Here is a 12,395-nt window from a genome sequence, read left to right as displayed (position 1 = left end):
TCCTGATACGTACACCTCCCCATACTGAGACGCATCTTCCCTTAACTCTCCTACCCCCACAGGGTGACTGCAGTCATGTCCATTGTCCTCCCCCGACTAAACTACGCTAACTCGCTCTACGTCGGTGCCTCTGCTCATCAACTCCGAAAGCTCCAAAGGGTCCTGAACTCTGCAGCTAGACTTCTCCTCCCTCGCCCTTGGTCCCAGGAGCAACTCACCCAAGCCCCCCCCATTGGCTCCCTGTCAGACGGGGTCGCTTTCAAAACCATGTGCATCACTCACCGAGCCCTACAAAAGACTGCGCCAAAATTCCTTCAACAGAAAATCACCCACTACGTCCCAATAGAAACCTGCCGTCAGGGCCTGCTCTCCTCCTGGCGATCACTTCTTTCAAATCAAACACAATTTGAGGATCCACCTTCTACGTTCAAGCCCCACTATCTAGAATTCAATGCTGCTTTGCATTCAGCACATAGAGGACCACCCTGACTTCCGGAGGGCCCTCAAGACTTGGCTTTTCCCTTGGGAACCCTGAGTAACCCCATGCTCCGGAGCTAGCTATCCACCCCAGTATAACCAGTGCAGGAATGCACTGCCATACATTCATCGAAGCATGGTAAGAACTGCATGTGTAAACCTGATAATATCCAGTAGAACACACAAGGCAAGTCCACACAGCAGATACAAATCCAAGAAGCCAGCAACAGCAGATGGGTACCTATCCAATTTCATACTTACCAAAAGCAAGGACGCTCTCCAGCGCACATCTACAAGCATACGCGCCTTTGCCAATGACATATAGCATAATGCCTCTGCCATCAAAATGCAGCTATCCCCCACAATATAAACTCAGTCTAGCTGGACGCAATGCATTTCTACTCCTCACAGGCTCAATCTTTTCAAAGCACCCACCTAAGTGCCTGCCTGACATGAGTGCTAGTAGGTACCTGGCCACCCCTACCCGATTTCACCTTGGATAAAATGCACACATGCATTCTAAACTCCTCTGACGAATCTTCCTATACCGGAGGGCGTTCAACCTACAGCGCGTTAGGACCATACCAATGGTGACAGGCGCTACACAAATTATGATGATCCAAAAGTGGTCCTGAGGAGACGCAAACAGATCAAAAGCACAGGGGGGAGCAATGCTTATTTTTTGTACTAGAGTACTGGTGAATTTTTATAATTGACAGTTTTCAAAAAGGTTTTCAAAAAGGAACTACAGAAGCCTCTTCAGATCGAAAGAACATGTTGATACTTTGTGATCAAGAACAACATTTAAATTGTAGAAGGCTTACCTCCCACTCCAAGGATTCTGCAAGGCAGAACTGATAAAGCACTTCTGTCTGTAGAAAGTTAGAGAATGCACAGAATTTTGCTTTTATTTAGGTACATTCCAAAAGCCTCTGGTATTCTGAGATCTTATTAGGCTGTGGATAATACAAGTGAGGGGCAGATCTGCCGCCATGTGGTTTTCTAGCTGGATTTTACTGGACCCGTGAAAACGCCTGAGCAGTTATTAACTATGATGAAATTCTCATGGTGGAGAAACCCAGAAATATTGCCATGAAAATAAAAATGTCAAATAGTGTTATGTTCAGAGAAATATGTTAAAATCATACACCAAGTTGATGATTTTATATCCATACCTCTTTTGGAAAGTGTTCCTCGGAACAAACCCTTCAGGACTTCTTCGATAAGATTGTGAATACTCATCACCTTGCATCCTTACAGGCTTAAAGTGGTCGTTTTCATGCCATCTGCCGCCACGTTGATTGGAACCTGCAAGTGGGCCGCGAAAAGGTCTCCCACCTCCCCTTCCGCCTCTAAATGGCTGGTTCTTATGGTCCATAAATCGCCCCGGTGTCCTCTGATCCTGAAAATTCCATTCATTGTCTTTGTATGCTGCATGTTCTGGATATCTGGGAAGGTGTGGTTGGGGAGGCGGGTGAGGAGGGTAGGGAAACCTTCGGTTGCCTACACCTCTTTGAGGAGAAAAGCTTCTATAAGGCTTGAATCTGTTCATGTTTTCAAAAGAAGGTGATCTTCTGAAGTTTGGCGATGTTGATCGGCGCTCATAAGGTCGGTTATGGACATTCTCTCGTGGTGGAAATCTTACATTAGTTGGATTGTTTTTCCATTCTTCATTTCGCCACTGTACGGGTCTTCTAGCACCTCTTCTGTAGCCTCTAAATTCACTGCTCTGGTGGTCATTAAATGGTCTCGCTCTGAAGTTATCTGGACTCCTATATGCTGGAGATGAAGACCTATGAAATGCAAAGGGAAAACCAGTATCATTACCAAGCATCATGGAAGTGTGGAGATGCCAGAAAACAAAAGTGTACAGCGGCAAGCATTTGGTGCATATTTAAAAGGCATTCACAGATTCATGGAACAGAAGATTTAAAAAACTGCAAAAGGAAGTTTCAGGAATACTGTTTCTCAGAGTTCTTGCTCATCAAACAGGCTGTAAGCCAAGTTGTCTTCTTAATGAGGCATCAAATGTTTAACCACCAGAACACTAACATCATGCATTTGTGTGCTGCCCTCATTGCTTAGAAACTTCAGTCCACAGGAGTACATCATCATAGTAAACTAATGCAAATAAAGGAATACAGACCAAATGTGAAATGGTGCCCTGGATATCTATTGGTATATATGGGATACATTACTCGCCGTAATCGTATGTGATGCTTGTATCTGCTTGGATTCCCATGCTATGCATAGGTCGATATCTAGTGGAAGCTGCAGAATATTACAGTTGTCGAAACTCGGATGTCGACAGGGGGTGCCAGTTGGCGATCTGAATGACACCTGGGCTAGTATCATCGTTGTCGGTCATCCCTCTGTTCCCCCTCCCTTGCCTCGACGTGCCTTGAAACACTCATATGGCATTTATAATGAGCCTATACACATCAGTAATACTTTCACTAGTGTGACATATACTGTACCCATGGTGCTTCACGTGTCGAGATGCCTCAGATTGTTTTGTTTCGTACATGAGGGTGCATGAAGTGTAGTGCGAGTACATGTGTAGTAAAGCAGATTAGGATTCAGATAAAGCCAAGACAACATCTATGCAACTTCTACTCCAAGGGGAGGCAGGGTGCGCGCATGTGAATCTAAGCAGATACAAGCATAGGAACTACTAGTATGGTGAGTAATGTATCCCTTCTGAGGTTTGTGGAATCTGCTTAAATCACATGCTATGCATAGATTAGCGAGCAGTGTTTGGAGAAGGTGGTGGGTTGTGAGAATGTACAGCGGCAAATAAATGTTTTAGTAGCGCTTGTCCCACCTGGGAATCTGCTTTAGTGTGAGTGTCAATGCAGTAGTGCAGAGTAAAAGTGTAGATAGAGCTCTATGTAGCTGCTTTGCAAATGCCATCCAGCTAGACGTTTGCAATAAAGGCTCAGGTAGCTCCTGTACCTCTGGTGGAGTGAGCTCTTGGTGTGAAAGGCAGCGTTTTATTTGAAAGAGTAGCAGAGCTGTATGCATCCGACTATCCATCTAAAGATGTTCTTGGAAACCACAAAACACATTTTGTCCACTTGTTGGGAAGGATATGTTCCTATCCCAGCCCCCTGGATATCGCCGAATAAAATAAACGTCATCTCAGCCATGCAGGAAGAAGCCCCCCCCCTCCTACACTGCATGGGTAAGAGCCCTGTATCAAACGTAATAGGCTAACCCTACCCATGCCCCGTCATAGAACTCCATTTTGTACCAGGCCTAAACGCCATCTTTCTACAAGGCCCGAAATACACTACTCCACGAAGCTGTGGCATTTCCACCCCCAGCCTCTCCGAGGGATCAAGCCATTCATATTTTTGACCAGCCATGTGGGAGTCTTGTTCATCAGTTCACTGTCCTTTCAATGTTTCAATTCTCTAGTATCATTCTTGCACAGAATGCGCTGGCGAAGAGTGTGGGACAGGCTGCACCACAAGTGCCCATCCATCTACAACTGCCCATGCCCCCTCACCCTCCACCCCGCCAGCGCTCACCCACCCCAACCTCACCATCCCTTTCATGATAAGCATCCAACCCCCCCCCCCCTCGCCTTGACCATTCCAGAACACACACCCTAGGCCTAATATCTGGGAGCAATATTTTCGTCCAAATAACATGTCTGTTCGTATCATGAGGCACCAGAAGGATGGGCAGTAAATCAAGCCCCCAGGAGAGATACAGAGTGCAGGAGGTGCAGTATCAATGAAGCCCTGAATGTAGAGGTGGTCATGCCAATATATTATCACCTTGTTACAAAGAATCCCCTTGCATGTCATGTCCAGGTATTCGCCATTATTCAATTCCTGTTCTTTAGTTTAGCTAGTTAGAAATGTAGCACCAGCTTGAACTGACCTTCACTGCAGCGATGAGCCCAGCTGACCCACATGTTACAAGATGGCCTGAGGGAGCAACAACCAATAGGCGTCTGGCTTCCCCTATGGAGCAGACGCAGCTATACGTTCCTCACCAACCAGCAATGTCACATCTACCACCACCTAAACCCGTCATCGATTTTTTTATAATGTGCTGCCCGTGTAATTTTTGGCAAAGCGCTCTTGGGCAGCAGAGTTCTTTGCTGGCATTTTTCTATATTACATAAACTTTGTTATCCCTGCAAAACTATCTCTTGGTCTCATTCCCTGACGTGGTGCATTCCTATTTTTATCATGATTGCAATTATTTGGGGCGTGCAAATAAGGAACGTTCCTTCATTTGGTGACCCCCTTAGTGTGATTTCGTTGCCCACCCAATACCTGCGGCAAGACCCAGGGCCTCTCCGGAACAGCCAAGCTCACCTATAGCCGACCAGTCCCAAAAACGGCCTATGCAGAAGAAAACTGTTCGTGGGTTTCTGGCTTTGTGGCCACAGGGAGAGGCCCAGACATTGTGGATTAACATGCGAACGGAGGCTCTTGGAAGAACACTGGCACGGGAGTATAAATTGCAAGGACAAATAATGGGGTTTGGGGAACAGAGCGGTGTGATTGAAGGGAACATGCAGTGGTTGAATTAATAAACTGGGTGGCTATTTGAAGTAAAGCACTTTCTTTTAACATGGCCATTTATTCTTTTTTTTAAAAGCAAGTGAAGAGACTATACAGAGGAGATACAGGAGCCTAGCTACGAAAGGGGTTGAGGGTGGCGCCACGGTGCATTGTTTCGACCAGAGCAGAAAATAAATACAGAGAAAAGTAGGAGCCCCATATAATTAGAGGGCTCAGGAAAAAGTAGTGGTTATTTCAACTTGTTGTTTTAGCTCATTTTTAGTGTTTTTTTTTACATATGTGGAGGAGGGCCAAAAACATGTTGCGAGAGTGGGTGAGAAAACAGATATTGAATTAAAAGGAAATTAGGAGGGGGGAATTTGGTATGTTTTCTGTTTTATGTGTCCTTGTTTTGTTGGTTAAACACCGTTTTATTTTTTCACATGTTTGACTATCTTTGTACATAAGATCAAAATATATGTGATAATAACTTATTGACTGCTAGCCACCAAAGGTCAAGGTACCAAAGGAGGGAAAAGGACCCATACGATTGGTGGGGGGAGCATTATACTAGAGTATAAATTGACTAACAGTGGGGATAGACACCCCTCTGTCCCACATTTGTAAGCACCTCCCCCTATATAGCGAGCAAATAAATCAATGGCCAGTGGGTGACTGAAACGATAGGGGAGGGGCCATCCCATGCATGGCTGGAGGACGGGTCTTTTCATAGAGTAACATTAGAACACTTATCCACGTACCCAACTGCAAAATACAAAGGAAAACAATTACAAAATAGGAGGGAGGTATTAGATCTGTGGCGGATGTTCCAAGAGACTCCAGCCACAGCTAAAAGGGAGAAGGGGTCAGAAACAGCAGCAATGGCGGGGGGAAACGTGGGCGGGAAGGAGAAGGGGGGAGGAAGAGCCCAAGAAAATCTATCCCTTGCTCACAAGACCAGCCGAGGGGTTCTCAAATCCAACTTATGGTGGAGAGGGAGGGACACCAGCCACACCAAGCAAAGCACCACCCCGACCCTACGATCCGTCAACCACCAACCCCGCCCTCACTGGTGTGAATAGACGGGACCTCGAGGTGGCCTTAACTTCGACTCGTACAGAATAGGCTCGATAGCGAGCTGTATGTTAAGCAGCACAGGAATTGGAAGGCCCCAAGCACCACCCCACCCCTACCAGAAGATGAATGGAAATCAGGAGATTTCCTCTTCAGGATTGACAGTTCCCCCATACGTGCAGTGCGAGTAGAACGAGAAGGGGAAACTGATAGTTTGGGATATGAAAACGTGGGGGTCGCTGAGGGACGAATAGTATTGGAGGTATTTTGACAAAGTAGAAGAGGGTGCGGTAGGAGGGATGCAGCAAGTACAATGGGCAACCTCTAGAGTGGAGGACACATGGGAGGGGAGACTCAAAACAGGATGGGGAGGATGGTGCTAGCCAAAAAGAAGGGAACAGGAGTGAAGGGCAGGAAGGTGAACACTACTGCACCGGGACACCCCTCTGAAGAGCCATTGAAGTCACCATGGCCCTAGTAGAATGAGCCTTTAGCCCATCTGGAGGTTACCTGCTAGCCTGGAACATTCACCAATTGCTAAGATCATCCACCTGGATAAGGTCTGTTTTGTTACTGCTAGCCCCAACTTGTGGGTGGTATATCCAATGGAAAGCTGGTCACTTTGCCGAAATGTTGCCAGTCTAGAAATATAAAAGCCAAGAACCCTTTTTGGGTCCAGTTGTGGAGCCTTTCTTCCTCCTTACTTGCAGAAGGGGGGGGAGATAGAAATATGGCAATGTGATCTTCTGAGACAAGTGAAACTCAGACTAATTTTGGTAGAAATGAAGGTTTGACTTTAAGTATAACTTGCCTTTATGGAAGATGGTGTGTTTATTTATAGTGCGCACCACACCCTGAGGTAGATACCAGATGGTAGATACCAGATGGGTGCATTACAAGGATATGCAGTTTCATAGTTACACAGAAAATATACAATAGGCAATACAGGAAGAAATAGTCATTTACAAATAGGAGAAATATTTACAGCAGAGGTTATGTACAAATAAGGCATGCAGAGTCAAAATATGTAATCGGTATAAACAGTCCATGTAAATTGATCGGATTATACTATACAGAGTTAAGTTAAAGGCAGGCTGATGGACTAGTAGGGTGCATCGCTGGTGATAAACCAGTTCACATCTTTCCTAAATTTATGGAAGGATTGGTCAGATCTTCGTGTCATGGGGAGCGAGTTCCAGAGTTGGGCAGCCAAGATTGGAAAGCTACGGCCGCCTGCTTTAAGTTTGTGTCTAGGTACTTGTAAACAGCCCGAATTAGAAGATCTGGTAGGTCGGGCACAATGGGTTTTGGAGAATGTATCCATAAGATACCGAGGGGCTAAATTATTGAGGCATTTCTGAGTAAAGGATGCTGTTTTAAGTTGAATTTTCTCCTTAATAGAGCGCCAGTTGTCCTGTCTAGTGGAAGAGATGTATTGTCTGCGAGAAATGCTCAGAGATGTTCTGAGTGCATTGTTCTGTAGGATCTGTAGTTTCTTAATGTGTTCATTAGCACCCAAGTATATTGCGTTTCAATAGTCCATGTTGGATACTACTACGGCTCTGGCGAAAGTAACAGCTTTCAGCGGAGAGTTAGGGTTTGCAGGCAAGGATGCATTTACAGGTATATGCAGTTGCTGAGGCTGCTGCTGCGCTAACCGGTTTGTGCATATTCAAGGAGGAGTCTATGTAGAAACCTAGTGTTTTTACCTCGTTGGCGACCTTGATATTGTTTCCATCAATATTGAAAGAGTGGTACTGATTGCCCAGTTTATTAACATTGATAGGGGTGGCTAGGAGGAGCAGCTCAGTTTTCTCATCATTCAGGCATAGACTATGTGTGGCCATCCATGCCTGAATGATGACAGATTCTGTTTATAAGGGCTAGGTCTTTATCAGTCACTCGTCAGTAGTATAAGGATCTGGGTGTCATCTGCATAATTCGTGAGACACCCAGATGGTCCAAATCATCAAGCATTGGTTTGGTGAACGTATTATACATGGTGGGTGATAAGCATGATCCTTGTGGGACACCACAAGATATGGGGATAGGGTCAGCTGCAGCCGACACAGAGAAGACTCATGGACCGATTGTTTAAGAAGGAATTGATCCATGCTGTTGCTTCTGTTGAAAAGTGAGCCGCTGTGGAAAGATGCTTGCACAGAACCTTGTGATCAACCAGATCAAAGGCAGCTGACCGATCCAACAAGGTCAGGAAAGCTGAGCTTCCTTTATCTTCCAGATAGTCGATCTGGATCTTTAGGTCAATCAAGGCTGTTTTCTGTACCGTGTATGGGCCTAAAGCCTGATTGATGGAGGCTGAGTAGCTTATAGTTTTGTATCTGATTATAGGCTTCTTTATATATAATAAGGGTCGAGAGATTTTTTTTTTTTAGAAGAGTGAGCACCCATATTAGTAGGTACAGTGCAAGTACGGAAGGAGGCATTGATTAGAGAATTGATGAAAGGAGCGAGTATACTCCCTGCTTCCTTTATGACGGTGGCTGGGCAGGAGTCCCCTTGACAATTTGACGGTTTGAGGGAGGCTATAATTTCTTTAACCTCTTGGGGGGATACTTAAGTGAATTTAAATCGTTGAGTCCGTTTAAGAAGGTTAGGGCTTTTTTCCCCCCCAGGTATTACCTTGCGGAGGCAAGTTAAGTTTCTTGTCAGCAATTATGTTGGAGGGTTGTAGGTCAAAGGATCGAAAACAAAAGGCTTGAATGCCTTTTTTCATTCAACAAAAAGGACCAAAAAAAAAAAAAAGTGTAAAACTTTATGGGCGGTTCCCCCCTAACCTCCCCCCCGCCCCCCCGTTTTCTTTTTATACAAAACTTTTTATGCATACTAAACTTAAAAAATATATAAATAAAAAACACCCCCCTTTTTTTCCCGGTCCTTTTGTATTCCAACAAAAAGGCATTCGATCCTTTATTTTTCGATCCTTTGACTGGACACCGTTTTGGAGCAGTGTAATTTTATTGGCAAGGGCATCTTGATTTCTAGTGCACCAGATTTGGTCCTTGGTGCAGTCGTCTGTAGTGGGGTTTGGGGGGTGATTAAAGTTCTGAGGATGGTGAAGAGTTCTCTTGTACTAGAGCTAGTTTATCAATCTGTTCATTATATGCATCAGGTTTAGCTAAGAGTATTTCTTCTTTGTAGTTAGCTGTGATTTTCAAGAGGGTATCTTTATTAGCTGTAGATGGGTTGTTTTTCCAAGTAATTTCACATTACCGTTTTTCCTTTCTTAAATTTGAGTTTGGGGGTGAACCATGTGTTCAGTTGAGCAGTAGGTTTACTTTTGCATATTTTTAAGGGTGCAATAAAGTCTATTGCTTTGGTGATAGTTCTGTTGTACAGCTCCATCAACTCCGCTGGGTCATCAGAAGGTATGGGTATGAGCAGGGATTCGAGAAAAGGCTTGAGGTCATCTACTGTAATGTTTTTCTTGTTTGTAGTTGGCATTGACGGAGCAATAACATTCATCTTGATGGGAGGTATAGTCTTGCAGATTGAATGCAATTAGTCCGTCCATGATAGTGGCTCGATAAAAGTTATATTAGTTGTACAGTTAAGGTCTGCTACTCAACCAAGGATTCTTCCTTTCTCATGAGTGGGCAAGAGGGCTCTCTGAGTAAGGCCAAGTTCAGACAAGTAGTTGGCCAGAAGCAGTGTGGAGTGGTCAGTAGGGCCATTAAATCCTAGGTTGAAGTCAGCTAATAAGAGGATTTGTGAGGAGAGTTTGGTATTGGCAGTGATCACAGTATTGATTTCTTCTGCAAAACGAGCCTATGGATCCCGGGGGTCTATAGATTAGATGCGTAGTTAATGTGCACGAGGTGGAGCTGTCAATAGTTTACATGATGTAGTGGGGTCGTGTGGGACAATTCTGAATCCTAATGAGGCTTTAGCGATAAAGGCAATGCCACCACCTCTAGACGCGGCTCTATCTGATCTGAGAACAGTATAGTTGCCAGGTGTAGCGATAAGGAAGGATGGGCCTGCTACTGCATGTAGCCAGGTCTCAAATTGCCAAGAAATCAAGTTTTTTTTAATTGAGAATCAGATCAGCAATATCGGCTGCATGGGCTACTAGGGATCTAACATTTATTAATGCCCCGGTGATGGCTATAGGGCTAGTATTGTGGGTGAGTGGGTTAGTTATGATTGGTATCGGTCTGGTTTTCATAGGAGGTTTGAGTTTTTCAAGGTGGTTTTTTAGAGCATTGAGGGGGACGGTTGATGGGTAGGGCAGTGGGCGGTAGTTCCCCAGTCTACAGCAGAGCCTGGCGTTTCTTACTATAGTTGGGCCTGGGTGATTCGGGTGGGTTACGTGAAGGGGGGGTTCTAAGCTAGTATCCGGGGTGCTAGAGCTAGTATATTGGATGGTATCCCCAGGCAAGATGTAAGCATTAGGGGCTAGTAGTTGTGTTTAGTTGGGAGCAATAGTGTGTAAGGGATTCAATGGAGGTAAGAATGGGGTAGGCTTGATCCTGTTAGTGAGTGCCAGAGGAGGGAGGACGGCTGTAGGTTTAACATTCTCCGCTGTAAAAGAGTGTTTGGCCATAGTAAAGGGAGTTACGAGACATGTAGGTATGTGAGCTGCCGATGTTAAGGTGAGGCTTAGACAGGGTGGTGATGGTACTTCGATGAAGACAGAGGTATAAAGGCTCATCCAAGATATGGCATTGCGGTATATGCTGTAGGTACGCATTATTACACAGACGCAATAGGATGGCAGTTTACAGACATTAGTTCTTAAATGGGTATCAAATTGTCAAAAAGGATGTGTACAGGCCTAATACATAATAAAAGTAGCATAAGTCAATCAGGCCAATAGAAGTACAATATGTCACAAATTGGATAGTGTGTTACCATATGTGGAATAAGGCAGCTAGTCATGATGGGCCTCTAAATGACGATACAGCTGGCAGGTTAGGATAATTTAAGCATTAAACATTTCTAATGATACAATAGTACGTAAATAGTTTCAGGCAACTGAAGTTTCTGCAGAGCTCGCATAGTCATTAGGCTAAGTGCCGGTGCCGGTATAAGCAATCTAATCACTATGGGTCCATGGCGCATAGGTTGGACTTGCAGCAAACAGTAGGTTGGGCTGCTTTAGCATCAATACAAGTTTCATACAATTGGTCCACACAGTATTATCAGGGCAGTCAAAGCAGGCAAAGTATAGAATATCATTCCAATTGTATGCAGTACAGACAGTATCATGTGGAGGGTATGGCAATGTACATTGAATGACAATGCATTACTTACCGTAAAAGCATTTCTGATGGTTGTATCTGCTTAGATTCAGATGCTGTGCATAGGTCCGACATCCAGTGGTCACTGCGGAGTATTGCATTTTGTTTTTCGTAGTCGAAAAGGGGACGTCGACAAGGCGTGTCTGTAACACTATCCCTATAGTGACGTGCATTGTACCCACAATCCCTCACGCGTCGAGGTCCCTCTGTTTGTATTTTTCTGCCCTGAGGGAGCCTTCTAGATGTGAGTGAGTACAGAAAAGAGAGAATATATAAAAAAAGGTGTCTATGTTCCTTCCATCCGAGCGGGGAGGAAGGGTGGGCGCATGTGAATCTAAGCAGATACAACCATCAGAAATGCTTTTACGGTAAGTAATGCATTGTCTTCTGATGTTTGTTAATCTGCTTAGAATCACATGCTGTGCATAGACTAGCGAGCAGTACCCGGAGTTGGCGGTGGGTTATGAGAAGGAACAGTAGAGAAAAGATGTCTTAATACTGCCTGTCCCACCTGGGAGTCAGATCTAGAGTGTGTATCTAGACAGTAGTGTTTTGTAAAGGTGTGCACAGAACTCCAGGTAGCCGCTTTGCAGATGGACTCAAGGGGAACATTTGCAATGAATGCTATGGAAGCCCCAGTGCCTCGAGTGGAATGTGCTCTTGGCTTGAAGGGTAGTTCTCTCTTAGCAAGAGTGTAACAGAGTGATGCATAGAACAATCCATCTAGATATAGTGGACTTTGAAACTGCATCTCCTTCTCTTCCTGCTGCCACAGAGACAAAGAACTGATTAGTCTTTCTCAGTGGTCTGGTTCTTTCCATGTAGAACATGACTGCTCTGCGTACATCTAGTGTATGCAGACTTTTTTCTCCCAAGCTGGAAGGGTTTTGAAAGAACGTTGGTAGTTCTATAGACTGGTTTACATGAAATTTTGAGATGAATTTTGGTGCAAACCTTGGGTGTGTGCGTAGAACCACTTTATCTTTGTGAACTGTTACGAAGGGGTCTAGTACAGAAAGAGCCTGTAGTTCACTTACTCTCCTAATGGAGGTGATAG

General features: G+C 44.7%; 1 protein-coding gene across 7 annotated transcripts in view; it reads right to left on the bottom strand.

Moving 5' to 3' along the window:
- BCLAF3 (BCLAF1 and THRAP3 family member 3) overlaps nt 1–12,395 on the bottom strand; it is an 856,420-nt gene that overhangs the window by 637,735 nt on the left and 206,290 nt on the right. For all 7 annotated transcript variants that reach the window (XM_069637104.1, XM_069637097.1, XM_069637096.1 and 4 more), the window contains one exon: nt 1,653–2,270. In XM_069637104.1, coding sequence (XP_069493205.1) covers nt 1,653–2,270 — 618 coding nt within the window. The remainder of the gene's footprint in view (nt 1–1,652; nt 2,271–12,395) is intronic.

This window comes from Ambystoma mexicanum, chromosome 7p (assembly GCF_040938575.1).
Source record: "Ambystoma mexicanum isolate Mex_15411 chromosome 7p, UKY_AmexF1_1, whole genome shotgun sequence".
Lineage (NCBI taxonomy): Eukaryota > Metazoa > Chordata > Amphibia > Caudata > Ambystomatidae > Ambystoma > Ambystoma mexicanum.
Note: the sequence above shows the minus strand (reverse complement) of the source record. Positions and strands in the feature narration are given on the sequence as shown.